The sequence below is a fragment of the Opisthocomus hoazin genome, chromosome 25 (assembly GCF_030867145.1).
Source record: "Opisthocomus hoazin isolate bOpiHoa1 chromosome 25, bOpiHoa1.hap1, whole genome shotgun sequence".
Classification (NCBI taxonomy): Eukaryota; Metazoa; Chordata; class Aves; order Opisthocomiformes; family Opisthocomidae; genus Opisthocomus; species Opisthocomus hoazin.
In genome coordinates this window covers 8,513,819-8,536,501 of record NC_134438.1, presented here as the reverse complement: position 1 = coordinate 8,536,501, position 22,683 = coordinate 8,513,819, and the positions used below count along the sequence as shown (strand labels likewise).

General features: G+C 50.7%; 1 protein-coding gene across 18 annotated transcripts in view; it reads right to left on the bottom strand.

Moving 5' to 3' along the window:
• Positions 1-22,683, bottom strand: part of NFASC (neurofascin) — a 91,024-nt gene that overhangs the window by 19,121 nt on the left and 49,220 nt on the right. For 8 of the 18 annotated variants that reach the window (XM_075442699.1, XM_075442705.1, XM_075442708.1 and 5 more), the window contains 18 exons: positions 21,317-21,428; positions 20,469-20,653; positions 19,928-20,059; positions 19,484-19,627; positions 18,957-19,068; positions 18,692-18,858; positions 17,962-18,109; positions 17,224-17,348; positions 16,264-16,299; positions 15,365-15,466; positions 15,054-15,251; positions 14,005-14,075; positions 13,151-13,373; positions 11,006-11,121; positions 9,591-9,795; positions 7,574-7,696; positions 6,822-6,995; positions 4,821-4,835 (listed from right to left, as the gene is read on the bottom strand). In XM_075442699.1, the coding sequence (XP_075298814.1) occupies positions 4,821-4,835; positions 6,822-6,995; positions 7,574-7,696; positions 9,591-9,795; positions 11,006-11,121; positions 13,151-13,373; positions 14,005-14,075; positions 15,054-15,251; positions 15,365-15,466; positions 16,264-16,299; positions 17,224-17,348; positions 17,962-18,109; positions 18,692-18,858; positions 18,957-19,068; positions 19,484-19,627; positions 19,928-20,059; positions 20,469-20,653; positions 21,317-21,428 (2,388 nt within the window). The remainder of the gene's footprint in view (positions 1-4,820; positions 4,836-6,821; positions 6,996-7,573; positions 7,697-9,590; positions 9,796-11,005; positions 11,122-13,150; positions 13,374-14,004; positions 14,076-15,053; positions 15,252-15,364; positions 15,467-16,263; positions 16,300-17,223; positions 17,349-17,961; positions 18,110-18,691; positions 18,859-18,956; positions 19,069-19,483; positions 19,628-19,927; positions 20,060-20,468; positions 20,654-21,316; positions 21,429-22,683) is intronic. The other 10 variants (XM_075442706.1, XM_075442707.1, XM_075442713.1 and 7 more) reach the window with 6 other exon arrangements.

Sequence of the window (22,683 nt, the reverse complement as noted above, 5' to 3'; positions counted from 1 at the left end):
TCCGACCTCCCCAGCTCCCAGGCCTGTTACACATCTCTGCATCATGCCTCTCCCGCACAGCACCTTCGAGGACTGTCTGCATCCCCTAGCACTGCCGGAATGGCTTTAGCAGAAGGAGAGATTCAGCTTTAATGCTCCTCTACACCCTAGATGGGAAGAGATCATCTGGGATAAGTCAAAGCTTTGCTATCCCTCGTGTGAGGTACCAGCTTTATGTGCTACAGGCAGATACACACGCGCGCAGGTGAAGCTGCAGTGCCAAGGCTCTCCTGGACGCTGCACTGACCGAAGCGATTTGGATCGGGCTGAGCTGTGCTGCTCAGCTCCGTCCGACAGTGAGGCCAGGCAGGATTTGCCCACCCCGCTCCACCACTCGAGTGGAAGCGATCCCCGGGCTATCGCATCGCATCAGGATAATGCGGGCTCGCTCCTGAGCGGGTCCCTGTGCGAGACTGAGGAGGGGGTGTTGGCCCTGGGGATAAAAATGATCTCAGCAGGACTGGGAACAGGTAAAAAGTGGGATCGGGTGAGTCTGAAAGCAGTAGTTGAGAGAGGGGAGGATGAGGAGCGCGTCTGTGGCAGCACCCTGCTGCTGGGTGGGACCGGGCATCGCGGCCGGCCGGGGCTCCCGCAGCCGTGGGGGGACTGAATCCTGCGCTGCCCGGGGATTCAAAGCTACGGCCTCATTTGTGTTTGAATATGAAATGGATGCGGGGGGGGGAAAGCTCAGCTGGGAGGTTTGGGGGAGAGAAGATAAGGGGCATTTTCTAGGCTTTGAAATCCATCCCCTAATGAGAGCTGATTTCAGTCTGGGGGGAGGTAAAGGCGGTCTTGGACAGAGATCAGAGCGCGCCGGCATCCCCTGAAGAGCCGGGCACCCCGCTGGGGGAGCGGCCCGTCCCCGGGTACCCGGGGTCCCCCACTCGCTGCCCACCGCGTCGGGGCTAATTAAAGAGTGACAGATCACCGCTCCTGGCAGCGAGGGGGGGACGGGGGAGATGGAGGGCCAGGCTGGCGTTTCCAGAGCTGCTCGTTTTGAGGCTCTAGAAATCACACAGTTCCTGCTGAAAACGCAGTTGCAATACTTCATCAGGTAGGACGTTTCTGAGCTTTGCGGAGTCTCTGAATTTCTTTTTCTGCATTCCCCATGTAAGGTTCACTCAATGGCTTTGACAACAGTTACCTCAAGTTCAGGCACAGACATTTGTGTGATGGGGAATAAAATTCCCCCTCTCTGAAAGCAGGAGGTGGTGCGAGAAGGGGCTGCCACTGTCCCACTTGCAGGGCAGAGCAGCACCCTGAAAACCTGTGTTTCAAGCAGGCTTGAAAGTGCCCCAGTGCACCCGGGAAACCCAGAGTAAAAGCCGACAGCAGCAATTCCCGTTCTCCTGCTCCCGCCGTAGCCTCACCCATCTTCCTGGAAACATCGAAAAGAGCCTGCAGCTCGTTCATCGGCCCCATCTTTGCAAGGCGGAGATGGCTTTTTCTGTCTGCAAGATGCATTACCCTGCCAGGTAATGGAGACCGAGGGGCACGGCGGGGAGGAGAGAGGCCGTTATAATGGGCAGGGGGTGCAGCAGTCTGGCTGCAGCAATTAATAGGCTGAGTAATGAGAGAGCTGCTTGCAGCAGGACGGCTGTGCTCGGCGCTGCAGCCTGGCCCCTATGACCGGGAATGGACCAGGAAAAAAGGAGCCTGAACCTTGCACAAAAGCTGTGTGAGGCTCAGATTAGAAAAAAAGCTGAAAGGAAGAATCATAAAAACAAAGGGGGGACGTTTAAAGAGGGAGCCTCTTAAGAGAGGGACTCGAGTCCTGCTCCAAGTAGTGTAGAAGTTCAGGGAGTAGTTGCATGGTTTTTTGCAAAATACAGGAAACAATACACATCCATCCTGCTCTTTAATTATTTAAAGGTGCTTTTAATGTGTTGTTAGGCTGTAGTAACAGCTTTCCCTTGGGTGTGTCTACAAAATAATTAGGCATGGAGAAATTTGATTAATTTTTCATGAATTTTGATGATTAGCCAAATAATACATTTTCAGAGATTTTTTTTTTCCTTCTCCCCCTCTTCCAGTTTTTAACAACAGAAGGAAACTGCAAAGTCTTTACCAGAAAGTGTTCCAAATCTGATGATAACTGTAAGAAATTCAAGAATAGAAAGGAGCAATTGAGCAGCCTCTAAAAGAGAGGGGTCAGCAGTTCGCTCTGTTTCTGCTGCTGTTTTCTAAAATGAACAATGGGATCTTTCTCCTCCAATTCCTAATTATGGCGAGACAAGAAGGGAACAAAGAAAAGCCAGTGTTTTTTTCCTTACAGTCCAAGACCAATACTCTTTATGGTCCCTGATGACGTTTTTCCCTACACACGGGTAGTATAGGATCCAGTTTGGATTTTTTCTCATTCACAGCATAAATGAGGGCCCTTTTTAGATGTCCTCTCTTTTCCCGTATTGCCTCTCGCTTTGTCCAGGTCTGGCTTGGGAAAGGTAAAGCCTTTCCTAAGGGAAAGTCCCTGCACTTCACTTTGATTTCATCAGGCTGGTCCAGTTTCTCATACACATACAGAACTCTGACCCTGTATATGTAAGGTTACCCCTGGAAAAAAAGACCTTTTTCTTTTTTGCAGTGCCAGCAGCCCACGGCAAAGAGCGCTTTACTGCAATTTAAGCCAACTTTTGCTGTGAATCCATAAAAAAAATCTACAAAATCTAGGTCACTGAGTGGAGATGAATCTTCCGAGAAAGGGCAAGCAGCGTTTCACGTGAACCCCGTACTTGTTAGGAACAGAAACAGCCTCTCGGGACGAACACCGCTCGATCGGTGTAACAGCTCCCGCCCCGTGTCCTAACGAGAAATGACATCCAGCTCGGGAGCAAGAGGAAGATGTGTGCTCGAGCTGGCTCCAGCTTACACGGCCTTGATTTCTCTTGCTGAGGTGCAGCGCAGCGAGGACGCTGTGGGTGCGGCTGAGCTAGCACTTAACGGCCCACTACTCCCCTACTGACTCCTAGACATTTCTCAGCGCTGGTGTTATCTTGTCACTTCACTATTTCTCCTAGCAGAAGGTAAAAAATGGAGGGGTGGGGGACCACTGCACTCTGTTCTTGTAGAATTATGTTTTAAATGGCAAATAGTTCATCTAGCTTCCAGTGGTGTAAGAAATTATGCCTGAAATGATACAATCCTGGAAGGATAAAAAGATCACATTGTGTTTTCAAAGTTCAGCAATATCCGCTGCAAGCAGAGAAGTACTTTAAGAAGGTGAACCTGATCCACAGAGAAAATCCAGATTCTTGTGGATAAGCTAAACCCTGGCTGAGGTACGAGCTATAGCAGCCGGACAGCCCTCCTGGACTCGGAGGATAGCAATCCTCTAAGCCAAAAGGTTCCGTCTGTCTTCTTCAGGTTCCCACCACCCAAAGCAGACCAATCTGTTACCCCCTTTTTCTTTCTTGTTTTTTAGGTACATAAGAATATCATAAGAACAAGACTGGTACCTATTCAGAAAGGAAAAAAAAAACCGCAAAATAATATTGGGTAGAGAGGCGTCACTGCAACAAAATAAAAGGAGAAGAAACATCTATGAGGTAAGAAAGCAAAACCTACAGGTGCAGAGAGCAGGTCCTGCACTTGTATCGCTTGGGAAGAGTCTTCCCTAAGAAGCTGTTCCTCCTTGGGCAGCCCCGGGGCTGTGTCCAGCCAAGGCAAAGCACGACCTCTTACAGAGCCCTCGGCGAAGGGCAACCGAGCGCTGTTGCTCCAAACCGAAAGCTTTTGTCCAGCGTTCGGGGTGCATTTTGGGTGGCTGCACACCCGAGCGCTGCCGCTAGCCCCCTTCAGAGCTGGGTGACAGGGCTGTCCCCGCTGTGGCAATAGTGGCTTGAAGTGGGAGGGGGACGACACCAAAGTCTGCAGCTTTCGTAAGAGGTGGGTGTCCTTCTCTGGGCAACCAGTTGTGCTTATGCTTTGGACTTTGCAGGGTTGACGCTGGGTAACTGAGGGTTTGGGTTTCCTTGGAAGCAGGTAGAGACGCTGCCCCCCCCCCCCCCCCCTCCCCGTGACAAGAAAAGGTTCCTCTCTGCTTCAACACTGCTGTGGAAATTCGCAATCATCGAGGGCAAAGCCAGCAGTAGCCTCGCATGCAGACATGCACAGCTGTGGCACAAACATTGTCCTTAACCCTTTCAATGGGCACCTGGGAACAAAAGGGTTCTCCGGCAGGGAAGCCCTGGCAGCCCTCACAGCACGCCGGGGCGGTGGGTGGCTGGTGGTACCCCTGCGCTGCAGCACCGACCTGCCCGGCCCCGGGCAGCAGCCGCTCCAGCAGCAATATTGCAGGCTCCCCGGTGTGAAAATGCAGCTTAAATACTGCAGAGCAGAGGCAGGCACCGCCGAGTCGGGAGGGCTGGTAGCTGTTCCTCCGTATTTCGCAGGGCAGGGATGCTGAGGCTTGAAAAGAGAGGGAGCTTTGTGCAGACCTGGGATTAAAAACCTGCTTAATAGGGCAACTTGACTCTGATTTTTGCCTGTACAGTCCGTGGCAGCTGGGGTGTTTGGCTACCAGTAGGCATCTGGGAGGCTGTTAAGCCCTGCTCAGAGATATTGTAATATTTGCAGACTCCCCCGTGAAGCCTGCCCTAGTCCCCGCTGCCTGTGGGGCTTTGTTTTACCTGCCGTCATTTCATACGTCCGATTTGGACTCCTGACACTTCACCTTCCCATTGAAAGGGTTAATGGAGTGCATGCTTAATTGCCAGCACACGCGAGCGAGCGTGGAGTGAGCCTTGCCCCATGCCTGTTACCTCCTCCGGCTGGTACGGTACCTGGGGTTGGCGTGGCTTCAGAGGGCAGCGCCAAGGATAGAGAGGGGAATACGCAGAGAGCATAGAAGAGAAGGGAAGAGAAAACAGAGGAATATATAAAACAACCAGAACACACCAACGAGAGACTCGGGACCACTTGCACACAGTTGCCAGAGGCTTGAGAGAGAGGGAATAAATGCATTAGCCACAACCCGTCGCCAGAGAGAGCAGGGACGTGCCTTGGAGACAGAGATTGCCGGTTCCACGCACACCAGCTCGGCAGCAGAGGTGCCAGTGGTGTCGGTTAAGCCAAGTGCTTAAGCAGGTGCTTGTATCTGATCCCAGCAAGGACTGGGTTTGACACTCTGAGTTTCACCTCAGTTTTCTCTAGTGTCATTCTAACAGCAGTGCTCATCCTGCCTTGTGTGGGTTGGAGCCCTTGGCGCCGAACATCAGAGAGATGTATTTTCTCTAAACTTCTCAGGTGAATGGGTCTGGCAAGCAGAAAACAACCTCTGAATGCGTTAATGGGTTTAATTTTCTTAATCTGCTTTTTTTTGATTTCGAACTTGTCATTCACGTAGCTTTGCAGCAGGTACCTTCATCTCAAAGGGCGTTCAGAGCTGCTCATCGTACGCTCGTGCCTGTCCTCAGCAGAACTCGCCTATGTTGTGTTGTACCTCAGGGTCTCGTGTTTTGAGGTCAAACTTTGCCGTGTTTCTGTAGCTTTAGACTGGGATTTGACTCTCTAATTTTCCTTGCTGCTTAACTGCCAATGCTTTGTCCCTTTGCTAAGTGGCAGCCAGGGAGCACTGGGTGCCACCGCCCATCTGTGTCCCCAACCCGGCGAACGGGGGAGCCTTACCTTGTCACGCTGGTGCACGCTGTACCTGCTATTTTCTGATACAAATCATTAAGCAATACATGACAGTGGTTGATTATGGCTGTTATTTAGCTGTGCTCTCCTAACAGTTGCTGCTATCAGCAGGTAGAAACAAACCCAGTAAAGCAAATGTATATGAAACAACTAGAACGGTTGACTATCAGCACCGACAGCTTCAGTCTGATCCCTGTGCTCTAGCAGTTTGTTCAGCAAAGCTCCTTTTCAAAGCAATGATATCCCCCCTCTCTTGTTTGCCAGGGTGTAACTTAGCTGATTTTTTTCCCCATAGCATATGCAGCTCCCTCTCCCCTCCTGTCACTTCAATTAGCGATGCTGGAGCCCACCTAAGAGGTGTCAGGAAGCATTTCATTTCCACTGGGTCATCAGTAGGAATTACTTTCCCTACTGGGTCATCAGTAGGAATTACGTTCCCTACTCAAAGCCATTAGTTGGGGAGGGGGAGATGGAGGAAAGGAGACAAAACCCCCATTAAATCAGAGCACTAACCAAATCACAGGTCTTTTAGCAAATGCTAAAGAAAGGAAAGAGCCAGCTTTTGTCTCCCCTGAGTTCCCTCAGGGCTCCTGAACTTTCACTTAGTCTGATGAATGTCCCACAATGGACATTTTATCTTATGAATCTGGGCGTTGGGGCTTCACTTTGGAGGGTCAGGTCAGCTGCTGGTTATGGGGTGACAGCGATGTGGCACCACAGCCCCTGCTCGGAGGATGCAGCTGCTGCACCCTCTTCGAGGCACGTAAAAACCACCCACATCTGCACCTCGTTTAGCTCGTACAGAGCCTGCAGAAGGGCAGATTAGAGCTTCACCTTTTGCAAGAGAAGAGCAAGAAGCTCTACTGCTCCAGGGACACATGAGGAATGCTAACTGCTTGGGGGGTCAGCAAGGTGGTTCCCAAGAGCCCAGGATGGGCACCCCAGTCACCTCTGCGGCATTTCTGCTGCAATATTCGGTCCTGGCCAGTCATCTGTCTGTCTCTGCAGTAGAAAGTACCTATGCACCAGTTACTATCTTATACTGGTTGCTCTGTGGACCACCTGATTCTCTGACAGGGCTGAAGCATGTATCATCACCCCCCTTACCCCTCAGCAAAGCCAGAAGCTGTTGCTGCTGCACATACCTTCGTTCAACAAGGCTGGTGACTCCTCCACTATGGTTTCTCCTTCTCCCACCTGGGTCCGTGCGCGCAGGAAGAAGCGATAGCGCGAGATGGGGTCTGTCCTCTGCAGGGTGAACCTTGTCTGATTGGGAGAGAAGTTCTCTACCAGGGTTCGGCCCGTTTTGGATCCGTTAACTGGGGAGGAAAGGCAGGTCGTGGTGGCTTCAGCCTTGTTTCAGAAATATGCTGTGCTATCTCGTCACCTGTCCTCAGTGCGGGGCCACGTGTGCTCGCAGCTATAGCTGCTGCTAAATACACTTCCTCAGTGCCTTACTGGCTGGGGGACCTGTACAGGTGGTCAAGAAAGAGCATGGCCCAACTGCCAAGGTCTCAAGCAGAGAAGGTACTGCCCCAGGCATTGTGCTAGGCTCTGCAGAGCGGGCTGCGTTTCGTATATAGCCAGGAGATTGTGTCTGAACATATAAACTGCTCAGACTGCACTTAAAGGTCTGTCTAAATCAGAGGTCAAACTTCTTTCCTTTCAGTGGTCGAGCCTGGAGAACAGCTGAGCACCCACCACCCTCCCTCATTAACTGCAGCAGCCCAGCGCTGCCCCAGGACCCCTCTCCAGCACCAGACCGGCTCGGCTTGTGATGAAAGCCTCCAGTTCCTTACAGGGGGCTTTCTGTGCTAGGTGAGGAGGTAATTAGCAACAAGGAAAATATTTAATGACTTAATTATTATCACTAAGAAGATAAAATTGTGGAACGTACAGGCTTGGTATCTAAGGCTGTATCCTGTGAGGACTCCGTTGGGATGCTCTGGGTGATCCCACTCCACATTGATGCTTTCCAGATTTGGCTGTCGAATTCTTAAATACCTGGGGGAGCTGGGCACTTGGGAGGAGGATGGGACCAGGAAGGAGAGGGAAAGGAGAAAAAGCATACAAGGTAACATACCTTACAACACTGTATACATCGCAGGCTGACTGATACACTCAAGACACTCATAAATACGCAGACACGCAGGTTACACACACACGCTAAAGCTCAGAACCCGACTGAGCAAGAATCTGTGCCAGAAACCATGCACCAGCCCAGGGTTGTCGGCAGCGTGTGCGGGGAGCGGGACCCAGCGCAGCTCCGCATGCAACCCCAGCCCCGGCGGCACCGTGCCCGTGCTGCGCTCGCTGGGTGCCGCAGCTCACCGAGGCACCCGCAAAAGGGGCTACAGCCGTGAAGCGGAGCTGCGACACCCTTCCAGTCCCACTTCTGTGTGTTGTGCACATACTTTGCAGGTCTTGTTTACAGCCCCTGCCCAGCCCAACGTTTACATCTCATCTATGTGTCTGTCAGAACAGTGAAAAATGGTATAGCAGCTTCTCTTATGGCAAAGCATCTTTGTGTTATTAAGGTCTAGAGATCTGTGACGGGGAGCTGGTGCACCTATACAGTGGTCCTTACCGCGAGGAACGGCTGCCTTTATGACTGCTTATTCAAAGCTAGTAAAGGAAGGAAAGCATTACACATTCTTGAATTCAGTTATTCTCCTGGTTTACTCATAATTGCGGTCTCTTGACTGGGGAAAGAACTTGGCCTCTCTGATCTGAGAGATTAGCAATTTTTTTTTTTTAAATAGAAGTTTTGCAGAATATCAATCTCCTAAACATCTATATAGTCAAGAAAATTGCTTAGTGATGTAGAAAAAAAACAAATCAGCAGTTTACTTATGAAAAGACTATAATCTGCTATAATTGTTTCAATCAATGCCACCCACATATGCCTGTAGCTACCCCGACTGCTCCGTGCCTCCAGCACACAGGCAAGCAGCTCAGTCAGAATGCAGCCGACAGCAAAACCGCCCTACTCCGCGTCCTTTCTTTTTAAACAAGCTTAATTATGGCTGGTTAATTGAAAATCCTTCGAAAATGGTAGCAGCATCCAAGAAACGCTAAGGAAGAAAGCGACTGGACTGAGAGGTGCTGTTCTTGTACAGCAGGAAGAGGATGAAGAGGAAGACTCCATAGCATTTTGTGCTAGTTGAGACAGGATTTGCTTCCAGCCTCCACTGTTTTCTCCTCTTGCGTTTTTGTAACATACTGTGCCAAAAACATCTGTTCTACACGGAGATTCATTGCCAGCCACGGAAAGGGCAGCTCCAAGAAAAAGTTACTGGTGTGCCTATAAATAGCTCCTGTGACAGCAAGAAAATGAAAATCTCAAATTCATCCTTGACACAAGCTCTTTAAACAGAAGGCTCCTGCCTTAAAGTGACTTCCTTGCAGCACAGAAGTGCTCCGGTCGCACAAGGGTTGTGCTGCCTTTTCCTGAGCAAGATGAACGCATCCACTCCCGTTTCGCCGACCCGCAGCCCGGGAGGTGCGGTCACGTTTGCAGGTCAGGCAGCAAATCAAGGGCACGGTGCTGTGCCTCTGAAGAGGCTTCGCGAACTTGCTCAGCCTAAGAGCTACTTGCTGACGTGTTCAGAGTACCTGAAGGGGATTTGTAGCTCGATGAGACAGTGCCAGTAATTCGCTGTAGGTGTAGCTGCAGAGATGTCACCTGCCCCGTGGTGACGAAGGCATACAGCAGTGCCGTGTGACAGTGACGCTGCCCAGAAGATGCTGCCCAGGCTCAGCTAAACATTGTCCCGAGTGCACCTCGCCGGCAGCATCGCGGCTCTGCCGCAGAGCGGTGCGGCTCCGGGTCCGCTCTGCAGAGCTGGGCCACCCAGACCTCTCCCAGCACGCACCCGAGGGACGGGTGCCTGCGCAGCCCCCCCAGCACATACCTCCTTCTGGGGTGGGGAACTCCTTAACTTCACTGCGCGGCCCATCTCCTCGCCCGTTGGTTACAACCATCTCAAGCTTGTAGTTGCTGTAAGGAAACAGCCGGGACACTATGCCCCGGTTTCGGTCTCCAGGAAAACTCACATACTGCCGTTTTTTGGAGACCCACAGGTTCTTCAGCAAACTACTGTCTCTCCAGAAATAGGCCTTCAAGAAACATGCATGGCAAGTGAAGCTTTTCCCATTTAAGTGCAATTGTTTCTTTCATTAACAAAGCAGAGCAAGACTTTGCCTTTCCGAAGAGCAGCTCGCAGCTGCAGAAGCCTTTTAGAGCCATTAATGAAGCCCCACGTCTCCCCAGCAAGGCAGGTCAGTGGCGTTACCCGAGGAGGAGGGTGGTAAGTGCTTACCAAAACTCACAGAGCAAAACCAGCGAAGCTCAGACTACAAAGAGCTGTTTAGTGGTTCCCAGGCATCAAGTGACTCTCCCTTTCCACCCACATTAGTACCGTAGCAGGGAAAGGTAGGATGCGTCCAGGCACAAAGGAAAGTCTCCCATTCGAAGCCCCAGCTGTAAATCTCATTTCATGCAGAAATCAGATTCATTCAGAAAATAGACCAGAATGATGGAGAAGAGGCAGGAAAACCAGAAAGCAGTACCCGGGGAGCTTGCTTTACGCCCAGCGGATTATTGGATTTGAAATGCTGTAACTGTTTGCAGGACACGCGCTTTAACAATGTCTTAAACTCTGATAGAAGGAGCTTTTCCAGACTTTCGCTTATTCTGAACAGGGTCTGTCAAACACTGGTATTTTACCTTAGCAGAAAACAAACAAACAGGATCCATGCTGCCTTTAGTTGACAGTTAGTATGAACCGCTGGGTTTAGGCTTTGCAGGGGTCGGTGTTCGTTAAAAGACGATGTAGGTACTTTGGGGATGACACAAAAACCAGCCTGTTTGTACCTATCTGAGGTCATTCCCCCAGAGCCAGCCAGCCCGTGGCTCTGGGCAGCTCTAGAGCCAGGAGACAACTTGCTGCATGGGCAGGACCACCCCGAGTCCCTCGCTGGGTGCACAGGGGCAGCCCCCCCTGCTTTGTGTGAGCACCCCAGATCCTGCAGCCAGGCGCTGGGATGGGCCAGCCCGGCACTGGAGCCCCGGGGGAGCAACGGGAGATGTCCCCAGCCCCGTCCAGGCACCACAGCGAGCAAACCAAGGCCCTTCCTTTCTGGTGCTGCTCCGGAGCAGAGCTCAGCCCCTGTGGTCTGCACCCAGCCATGGCAAAAGGGTCCTGACAGCCGGAGGAGAGTTTTCTGTCATCCCCATCATGGGCAGCTCCATCACCGGAGCCGCCTCGGCTTGTGAGAAGGTTAGCTGTGTTAATAGTCAGTGCCGAAGAGATGTGGGTGTGCTCACTCTGTACTCCTTGAGCTGTCCCTGGATGGTGTCCAGGTGCACTCGGGTCCAGGTCAGAGCAACGGCAGTGCTGTTTAAAACTCTGATCCTAACATCCGTAGGCGCAGCCTTGGGATCTGAGAGTTCAGGGATAAAGCAGAGTGTACGTTAGGCACCCAGCAGTACCCTGGAGGTTGGACAGACAGACAGACGCCCCCCTCGCCATGGCTTTCCCATTGCAGTGTTGCTGGGCTGCTGCAAACCGGGGGAGCAGCAGCCCCCTGCGCCGGCTCTGCCAGCACCCCAGCCAGCCCCATCTGCTGGCAGCGCCTTCATAGGGATAATATCTCCTTTTCTCCCTCTTTACATTCCATTTCTGAGGATTTACAAACTTGATAACATAAAACAGCAGCGACAGGCCAATTCTCAGCTTCCCAGCTGCCCCCGTTTGGGGCGAGCAGACCCCGCAACCGTCCGAACACACAGAACAGCATCACTTACCTCCATCCCCCTCGCTTTCTCCCTGATGTCTGCGTGCTGTAAAAGCTGACTATTGTTTTTTTAGCAGTGCTTCCACAGGAAGAAAGGAAAACCTCCCCCCTGTGTTTCACGCAGCCAGCCTTCAGAAGAATATTCACGATCCAGTTAATAGCAGAGCTTCCTACGCGCTGCTGCAGGAGATCACGTTAGCAGGGACGGGGTCTGGCTCACCCCCTCACCGAGGGAAGGGTACCGGCGACCCCAGCCCCCTCCGCTGCAGCTGGCTGGGCACGCGTAGCCCCAGGAGTTACAGAACTGCCTGGCATTTCCACATCTGTTCTTCTGAATTTGGCCAGAACCTGCTGCTGATCCAGTTGGGGTTTTGACCTCCTCGTTGCAGACCACCTGCTTGCATGTAGAACTCTGCAGGTATTTGTGAAGCAATTCAGACATGACAGGGCAGGGACTAGGTTTTTTGTTTGGTTTTTGGTTGGTTTTTATCTTGTCCCACCCCTCGGGATGCAGGCAGGAACACCTTTGTGTCTGGGGCAGCTTTGGCCTCCCTGGTTTACCTCCCTATAAAGCACACGTGTGCAGGCTTATCCAGGTCCTCCCAAAACTCAGAATTATTGCACAAGTTTTCAGCTGAAACTAGAAAAAAAGACCCTGGTAGTGCACAGGCAGGTAATGCAGAGGTGACGGTGCGGTCAGGTGCTTGTGGGGCTTTTCCAGTAACTGCCTCTCAGCCCAGTCTGGCTTTGCTTCCAGTGCTCGGCTCTGACCCTGACTCCCAGCGTTTCTGCCCATTCTGCTTCCCACTGCCCTGTCTCCTCTGGGAGAAGAAACCACCCACGACACGTCCTGCTCAGCACCAAGACTGCAGATTTTCTTGAAACTGCTGTGCCCTGTTTGCGTGCCCTTGACTTCAAGCCTGGAGTCACGGGTGGGTAGCTGGCTTAGCTACCTCACTTCTCGGTAATCCCAAAGTCACGCGGCCAGGGACCCCCACTGAAGCTGCAATGTGAGGTGCTAATATATATTTCTTTAAAAATAAAGCTGTTGGCAGCAAACCACGTTATCCTGACAGGAGAAGGATAATTGTAGTTCAGAGTTTTGATGCTACAAGCACAGAAAGCGATACCAGTAGCCCAGAAAGAAGGCGAAAAGAGAGTTAAACAAGTTCTGCGTGACCAGGTGGACAGCTTTAAAGAAACATAAGCGTAGCCGATGGTGTGTTGCAAACAGGAGCCCAAGCTGGGGCTTAGGTGGGACCTTATCAGGCACAAGAATCCAGTCCAGGATGAACCAAGGCCCTTTTGGCTACTCGTAGCACCCCTCATCTGAGATGAACTTGGTGCCACACAGATGTCAGGGGCAAAAAAATTTAATGTGGTTTATTGGAATGCAGCCAGATTAAATGAAATCTTACTGCCTTCCACACTCAAAGTGTTATCTGGGTCTCACAGAGAGCAAGGGAGAGGCGTGGTGGCTTGGGTCACGCAGGCAGCTGCAGGCAGAGCCCGGAGCAGAATCTAATGGCCAAGCCTCTTCCAATGCCTGGAACTGGATTTTTGTGCCAAATCAAGCAGTGCTATGAACATGTCCTGGGTGCAGGTGCCAACCCACTGACCTTGGGTGGGACCCTGCCCTGAAACACTTACGATCTCTGGCTGAGAAAATACTCACAATCTTCCCCTGAATAGCCGATGAAGGTGTCCGGCTCCGGTGCTCTACCAAAGTCATTCTCTGCCTGCACTTTGATCTCGTAGGGTACGTAGATGGGCGTGTTCCAGACAACATGCCTCGGGGTCTTCACTGTCTCATTGTACCAGCTCCCTCGGGGGTCCCTTCGCCTCCATCTCACGATGTACCTGAGGTTGGGCCCATAAGCTTGAGTTGCATTCAGAGGCTTAATGGACCAAAACAAAAAAAGAAAGTGAGAAGGAGAAAGAGCAACTGTATTTCTCTGCCATGGAGCACCAAAACGTTCTGCTGAGCAGCTGGTTCTTATTTCATGCTCCATCAGCGAATCTCAGAGGTAGTCAATAGCTTTGTCCCCAGAGAGACACACCTGGTCCTTGCCCTCTAGACCCAAGGCAGGACCAAGAACCATATCCCTATATTCCAGTCCACACTCCCACTGCAATTTCTACCCTCCTTACAGATGCTGGCTTGCTTGTGGATGACACCTGCTGGTCCATGAAGAAAAGCAAGAGCTGGTCTGCAAGCCCTATATCCTGCTGAAGGAATCGGACACTCTGAGCATCCTCCCTAACCTGTATCTGCGATCCAGCATCTTTTCTTTGGCTTACATTGTTGCAAATTATTGTTGTTATTACAAACCTTCTTCTAAGCACTAACAAGGGCTTCTCTTGTAGATGCATCTTCTGCTTTTTATTTCCTTTGTGATCATCAGGGTTCTAGTACCCTGTGTGGTACATCACACATTGCTAGAGATGCTGAGTTCTCTGTAGCTTAGCATCTGTGACTGTAATGGTAGGATGCTGGGTGGCTGTCGCAAGCATCAAAGAGGAACTCACCGTCCAGGTTATCTCCATGTTGTTTTTTTGGGTCCCTGCGCCTTGAACTCCTGTTGGGTTAATTTCAGGACCTGAAATTCACATTGAAAAAAAGAATGTGGTGTATAAAGTTGAAAAATGACCCTCTGAGTGGTTAAAAACCCTTTACTGTGTAAGCCAAAAGTACTTCCAAGTACTCAATCAATGGCCTGATTTTTCCAGAAGTTCCCATTCAGGTTAATGGAACACGAGACTCTCAGCACTCTTGAAAACCAGGCCATTTATTTAGGAGCCTCTTTTTTTTTTTTTTTTTCCCAAAATGTCCTAAATCTTTGAAAGACAGCCATTGTGAAGCAACCCCAGGAGCCGAGTCTGACACTTTTGAAATCTGAAACAAGAAGAGTAATGTCGAAAGCCAACACTAGATGCCAGTAGATACTGCAGAAGTATCTCTGCAAGGGTTAAATTCAGAAATGCAGGAAAACTACTCAGCTTCTTATGAATTCCTCATATGAATTTTCCCAAATATTCTACAATGTACAAAGCACCAGGCAAACAAACTGAAGACCCGAGCCTTGGTTGTGGACCGGAGCACACTTCACTCCTGCATCCATCTGGGCTCCTGGACAGCTCTAGCAGCCAACAATGAATTAGCAGTTTTGGAACAAACGCCTTTTGCTGGTGGCCAGTTCACACTTGAGTCTAATTTTCTAAAAGACTTCTGAGCTTCCTGTGGTCAGAAAGGATGAAAGGCTTTCTTTAGAAAGCTTCTCTGTAAGGTGAATGCGGGCTTTCCTTCAACAGATTCTGCTGGAATGACCTTTGTATAAATCTTTCCATTTGAGTTTTGCTGCTCTGCAGAATATCAGTTATAGGCTTGAGGTGGGATATATAAAGTCACACCCCAGCACATGCATGGACCAGCTCATTCCCTCACCTGTGTCAATCTGTTTCTGTTTAGGAGCAGTCATCACGCACCATGAGGGAAGAGTCTACATGGAGAGTGGTGGCCAAAGGCTAAGAACAACATCAAGCACTGCGGCAAGAGGGACCGGCCAGACGGTACTCACGTGCCCCATTGGTCTGGTATCGTTCCGAGGGCATACTGGGCAGGCTGCTGCCCACGTCGTTCACCGCAATCACCCGAAACTGGTAGTTGACGTAAGGAGAGAGGCTCAGGACAGCCGAGTTGACACTCCCAGGGTATCTGGAGTGGTTATGCCACATGCCAGGTTGGAACCGGTCCTCCTCAAACTGAACGATGTAGTCTGGGGGAGAGGGGGGAGAGGTGGGGTTAAGGGCTCAGCTCACAAGGAAAGTTTTCCCTCCACCGTGCAGGAGAAAGCGGGAGGGATATGGGGCAGAGGGTCCAGCTGCTGACCTGTGATGGGGCTGTTATTGTCATCCCCAGGAATCCACGTCAGCCGCACGCTCCTCTCGGCCAGGTCTGACAGCTCCAAATCACGAGGCCGGTCGGGTCGTTCTGTTGGCCGAGTAATGAGACAAATTAGGCTGGGATTGTCCCAGGAGCTGGGAGTCCCAGTTCCCATCGCTCCTCCCGGGAGGGGAAGCCCTGGCCGTCTTAGCCCAGACCGTGGGAGGACATGTGCTCTGTGGCAGATTCGCATCCTGCAGCTCTTGGTGGACCAGTGCAATTTTTTAAACACAAATCTGCCCAGGTGCTAATTGTGTCCTGCCTTGAAACCCTACCCGCTCCCTGTACAACTGATGTTATCTGGTGGTGGAACCACAGTATGGCAGCTTAGCAGGGGGATAGATGATCTTGCAAGAAACTACACACAGCCATCCAAAAAATAAGTGCAAACAAATAGAGCAGAAAGGACACAAAGCCTCCATGAAAATATCTGCTGGTTAGAAATGCTCTGGGCACAAGTCTGGTTTCTTTACCTTATCCCAACGCACATGGTCACACAGAACCAGCTCAAGCAATAACAAAAACTGTAATGACTTCTTTCCAGGTGAAGGTCAAGGGATTCAGTGTGATTTCTTTCTCCCATCAGGGCTCACCATTTCCAGGTACGGGTAAAGTGATTCTTGCGCTCAGGAATTGGCACTGTGGGACACGAAATGATGTGGCACAGGACCTTTCTACCCGTGGCCATCTGGATGGGTTTTCAAGGACAACTTGGACAGGACTTGGAAGCATCAGCTCCCAGCTTTTTCAGCCTCTACACCTAGATTTTCTGTTGGCATTATTGGCAAGGCAAAACAAAATCAATTTATAAAATAAGATAAACTCAAAGAATTAGTGATGATTACCTTTCGGTAAGTCTCTCAAACGGTTAGCAGGGGTGGCTGCAAGGTAAGACATTGGTTGTTAATGTTGTTAGTTTAGTCATTAAGCTTGGGTGGCCAAAGGAGCACCTGGCAAATATAAAGTTACACACAGTTACGGATTTCAGAAGGATCTGATCCTGCCTGGGGACCAGAGTAGGTACGTCCTTCCCCCAGAGACCTCCAGGCATGCTCTGCACACCTTTATTCATACTTCTATTAAACAGCAAAGGGGAAACATCAGCCTGCTGAAGAGTTAATTCACTATTAGGGGAAAAGGAAGGGAAATAAATCAAGCTCAGTCAAATTATTAGAGATACGGAACTCATCCTGCACTCCCGCTTTCGTAGGGCACTGCAGGTCTATGCCAGCGGCACTGGCCGGTTGGGGCACTTGTGAATTGTGAACGCAGCAAGATGTGAGGTGGCCAAGAGCAGGGGTTGGTAAGTCGCTGTTTTGCAATAGAGCTCACAATGTACATAAATGGCTATGGGGAACGGGCTGAGGTTTGTCCCTCCCGATATTGAAAAGGGGACCTGCCAGGCCAGGAGTGGCTGCCTCACCCCCGGGATTCCAGTGTTGCTCAGCACCTTGACATTCAGTTAAATTCACTTGCAAATTTAGGACTGTTCTCACAGAGCTTCAACGTCCACATTTGGATATTTTTAGCTGTATGTAATAACTACTCTTTTTTTTTTTTTTTTTTTTGTCTCAAACACAAGTTTTCTTCAATGCCACTGTCTGGGTCTGAGATGAGGCAGCACGTCCTTGCCGAGTCCTGCAGCAACGGAACAATTGCTCTGCCAGCATCTCCCTGAGCATCTCTGCTTCAGAGGACAATTCTGTGATCACAGATCACCCTTTCAGTCTGACCTTGAAGCCAGTCTGTTGTATTAAAAATAAAGCACTCAGCTCTGTGGCAGTATGTGGGGAGGACAGCTTTACCTAGTACGGTGAGGTACGCTTTAGCCGAGTCCTTGTCCAGCTCCGTGCTAGCTACGCAGGTGTAATCGCCTTGGTCCTTCTCAGACACGCCATATATTGTCAGACCATCATCTTCTTTCTTCATCCTTAAAGGGATGAAAATGATAATCACACAACTGTGCCTAAGCACGTCAGGCAGCAGGACTGAAGTCTCACTGTTCTGATAAAATACTTAAAAACCCAAATAGAACAGGAGCATGTCTCTGGTCTGAAGATTTTATCAGCTAAGGATGTGTTGAGTTATTCTTGGAAGCCTCATTTCCTATAGAATCAGAAAGTGTGCTCTGGTATCTGTCTGGAACAATCACACTGTTGGGAAAACAGCCTGACCTCTGACTAGCTTGTGTCCCACGATCAGATCTCACTTCACCAGAAGGGAGCCAGGCTATGGAGAGGAAATTACAACTCCACCCCTCACAGCAGACAAACATTAATTTTGAAGTAGCTTGTTATTAACCCACCCGTTTTGTCAAGATGTCTTGAAATATCTGTAAATAAAACCTGTAGTCAAAGTCTTGAGTGACTGATGAGTCAATTTTAATTGGAAGGAGCTAATAACATTGGAAGTATCAAAACAGCAAACGTTGCCTAGATGGGAACTTGATGTTTGTCCATATTATCCCTGATGACTCCTGAAATGTTCTGTAAAAAGTCTGACAATCCTGGGCGAGAAGACCCATGGAACTGTTAGAGACAGACCTGTTTCCCATGTACAGGGGAGCGTCATCTTTCAGCCAGGTGACTGTGAGTTTCAGCGTAGGGTCGTGCTTTATACGGCAGTGGAGGCGAGGCATGGAGCCCCTCTTCACCACCTGGTCTTCTGGGCCTCTCACAATCCTGGTTGGGTCTGCACAAAGTCAGAAAGAAAGTGTTGGGCACCAAACTGCCCGGTCTGGGCTCAGGAACTCAACGAAGAGCGGTGTTACTTGGGAAGGACAAGCATGCACGTGAAGTGTTGGTCCAGCTTGCTATAGTGAATCGTCTCTGGTACAAATGCTTGCAAAGAAATTAAACAAGCCAATAATTCATGCTGACCCTGTAAAAAATACCCAGTTTTCTGAGTCGGCAATCAGTTTTGCTGAACAGGGAAAGCCCAGTGGAATCTTGATTCAGAAAATGTTTTATTGCCATCAGTTAACCCTGATATACACTCTGTATTTCTTTTTGCAATGCTTATGGCATCTCACAGCTCAGTATCCACACCGAGCCCTTCTACAGCCTCAGTATATCCACAGCCTTGTTTTTTTCTGACGTTAAAAGGGATTCTCTACCCTTTTCTGTATTCCAGCTCCAAGTTACTTAGTGCCTGTCCTGCTGACAGACCGCTGGAGCGCACAACCGACCCTCCCTTAACATCAATTATTATTTCTGCTGCAAGTTTCAAAAGATCCAGGAGACTGTTTAGACCTAGAGCCCTTTGTGGCCCTACCTTTGACCTCCAGGCGAACCTGGGCCTCCGCTTTGCCCAGGATGTTGGTAGCGACACAAGTGTAGATGCCCTGGTCCTCCTTCCGAGCCATGTTCATCTCCAAGCTCCCATTCTCGTGTGCCTTGTAGTTTCCTCCATCCAGAGTGTTTCCCTGGCCGTTCTTAAACCTCACAACACCACAAAGTGCTATCGTAAGGGAAGAAAGAGCAGGAAACCTCCCCTTCCCACCCCTCCGGACTGGCAGGGGACGTGCTGCAGCTCTTACCATCTCAGGGTGGGGATGGGTGAGCCAAAGAAGGGGCAGTCGAGTCGGGTCCTGTTGTTTTGAATCACCCTGATGAGCTGATTGCGAGGGGCCAGTAACCGTGGAGGCACATCTGCAAACAGCAAAAATCCCAGCCAGTGAGAAAGAAAAAGAAACCAGTTTCCAGGCCGCTGCTCCCTTCCCAGCCTTTTCATCCAGCCTCCCTTCTCTTTTGTTCACTGTTCCATGTTGGCACTTTGAAGACTCAGTAGAGCTTCTCCATTCCCTCTCATCTCTCCTTCCCCTTCTAGCCCCGCTGCATGAATCAGCTTACATCTCAGTGCCAACAGGACTTGCTCACCCTTGCCTGGCTTTGCAGGTCCATGGCAAAGGACTTCTATTCCAAAGCCCAGTTGCAGAGGTCATGTACCTCTGTGCTTTAGCTTCAGAGTAGCTAACAACAAAGAGGAAAGCAAATAGAGAACTTCTGCAGGGAAAACTTGAGTATAGGGTGTTCTATAGGGTGTTCATCTTCCATAAGTACTTGCCCAGGACGCTGACAAAGGCATTGGCGAGAAGGTAGCCGTGCTCGTTGGATGCGTTGCATTGGTACACGGCACTGCTGCCGATCTGGGTATCTCGAAATACAATGGTGTCTCCAGCCACCTCTCGGCTCGGGTTGGGGGCAGAAGCTTCGAAACAGAGAGCATGCTCTAAATTAAATTTTAAATTAAAATTCACAAGCCTCTCAATATCATTATACATCTTTCTGTCTCAGCCCAGATAAAACCAGACGATGGTACGTGACCACCCCAGCCTACAAAGACACGGTTCAGCTGGCCTCGTGTCAGACAAGCAGGTGGTTTATGAGCTGCGATGCCAGAGCCCACGCACACTGCTCAGTGGGATGCCTGGCACCCCGACAGCAGCTCCGGATCTCCTAGTCAGCCGCGCGATTCTTGGCTAGGTTTTTTGTAAAGGACCTTGCTCACCTTCTATGGGCTCGCCGTTCACCAGCCACTGTATGGCAGGCTTGGGGTTCCCGTTGGCTCGACACACCAGCCTGCCGTCCTCCCCAGGGGCCAGAATGAGGTTTTGGGGTTCGTCCAACCAGTATGGAGCAGCTTTAAAATACACCAACGCACCAGTTACAAACGCAGCAGCGCTACCTCATCCAAAATCCCCTCTCCCCTGCTCCCTGATGAACTAAGACCACGAAAACACCGACCTCTCGAGTGGGCTTGCTTGGGTGCTTGGTCCTCTTATCCCCCCCCCCTCTTGTTTTGTGCAAAAATGCAACCATTTATATCAGTGAAGCTCTGCTGAGTTACATCAGCTGAGATCACAGCTTGCACTGCTTTTAGGTTTGGACAAGAAGCAAGCGTGGCTGGATAGAACACAGAGACAGCCCCCGCAGAAAGCCCCCGCTCCCCCTTCCAGACACTGAAACAAATCAGAGCATCCCCTCCTGTGCACATCCCTGCAGCTTCTGGTTGTGAAGGTAAAAAAGATGGCAAGGTAAAGGTGACGTACCCTTCACTCTCACCGAGATCGTGTGGCGGATGCTGCCCATCTTGTTCGATGCCAAGCAGAAATACTCCCCAGAGTCTTCCTCGGACACGTTGGAGATACGAAGGGCCTTGTTAAAGTTTTCCAGCTTGGTTTTGCCTGCTGGGAGCTCTCCTCCTTTCTTGTACCACATGATGTCTGGTGCTGGTCTAAGGAGAGGGGAGGAGGTAAATGCTTTTGCAAGACAAGAAAATTACTCCTAAGAAAACAGGTGATAACCCTGCACTCGGAACCCCTCACACCCAGGGAGAAGGACTGATCCAGCTGCTGGGCCACCCTCCTTCCTACCACAGCCCCTAAACCAGGACCCCGAGCATCACCAGCTGATCAGGAGCAGGGTCCATCTCGCCTCGTACTTGGGGATGCAGAGCAGCGGTCTGGCAGCATGTGCAGGCAGCAGCAGGCAGCACACCCCGGGAGTGCTGCCAGAGCCTGACCCCAAGCCCAGGACGCTTCTGCAGGCATGTGGACCACCACTGTCCCCATTTGTAGTTTATACAGTGTGGTAAGGAACACCCAGGAGATTTTCCAAGTGGGTAAAAGGATAAACCGGTGGGGAATTACCCTTGGACAGCAAATACCCAAAGACACCTGCTTGTCTGATCAGCGCTGCAACACTCGGCTCTCCTGTTTGCTCCGCGCTCTTTTGCTTCAGGTAGGTCATGAGAGTATTGTTAACAGCAGTTAAAAGGAAGGGGAAGATCCCTTTTCCTAGCCAGAGGTATTTCCACTGGTGACTCGGCAGCTTGGTCCCAGGCCGTCCCACCAGGGCCGGCTGGGGACCTCTCCCCACCTCCGCCAGCGGTACGTACACTCCCGAAGCGATGCACTCCAGCAAGAGGTCCACCCCTCTGAGCACCATCTGACTGCTTGAGGTCCCATAGGGAAACATGAAGCTGGGAGTTGTTTCTGTAATCCCTCGGGCTGAAATCAGCAGGAGAAAACAAACAAACAAACAAAACAAAGTGCTTTTAAACTCTCCGATGGGGAGGGCACGTACAGGGCCAGAAATACACGGTGGTTTTGGGGGGTAGCTATGAAGTTCCCAGCCAAGCCTGGCATACTGAACTCACCCAGCAATGTACCTGGAAAGTAGAGAAGGGCTTAAGGTAATTTTTGAAGTAAAAAAAAAAAAAACCACAAAAAAAACCGGTAGAGAGAGGATGCTTAGCAGGCAGGGAGGTAAAGAAGCAGCAGAGGATGGGCAGAGGGAGCTGAGCCGCGGGGATGGTGCATCAGGAAAGTCCCTGCACCATCAGCTCCCACCGGGACAGCACCTTTCGTGCCCACCCCTGCCTCTAGCACAAAGAAATGGGCTGAAATCAGATGAGACTTGGAGATACTGATGGACAGAACGTGTGATGAAGGACAAAAGGAACAAATGGGCACAGGAAGGGTTTCTTTGGAGCTGCTTTGCCACAGAGATCTCCGAATATGGAGATTCCCGGTGCTGTCTGGCGCTCTAGCAGCACCAAGGTTTCCCACCCTTACTGGGAGCTGCTGGAAGGACAGTGCCCTTTGGAAAGGAGCAACTTAGCGACCAAACTGACGATGTTCAGGACTGGACAGGAAAGTTTAACAGGAGAAAACCAGGGGAAGACACAAGACAACTCTCTACAGATGACAAAGGTCTCTTTGTAGGGGAAAAAAATTATTAATGGAATAAATTCCATTAATAAGTGGAGTTATTAAACTAGATCTAGATCAGTGAGGACAAAACAGGATGAGATGGGCTTGAAAGCAGCAGCAGCAGAGAGGGAGGTTATGAGATTAGGAAAGGGGACAGAATGGCCAGGGTTGGCACAGGGTCACTACAGACACCGAAGTGATCCGTGGGGAGAGCCCACCCCATGGAGGAGCAGGGTCTTGGGGTGCAGACCAAGCCCTCTTCTGCTGCCCTGAAAGCTTCGTTCGCTCAGCGAGCAGGAGGCAGCCAGGCGTGCCCATCGTTGTGGGGCTTTTGGGGACGCTCCCGTCTTTAGGAAGCCCCCAACTGAGCTCTGGTAGGGGAACAGGGCTGGGAAGGAGGAGGGGAGAGAGGGCAGGGGCTGTTCTCAGAGCTCCCGTCAGCCTCTCTTAGGGAACCAGGCTCAAAAGGGAAAAAAACCCAACCTCGGGAGTTACACCGTGCCTTGGAAATGGCTCCACGTCTGCCGGAGTGCGGCCACACGCACACATC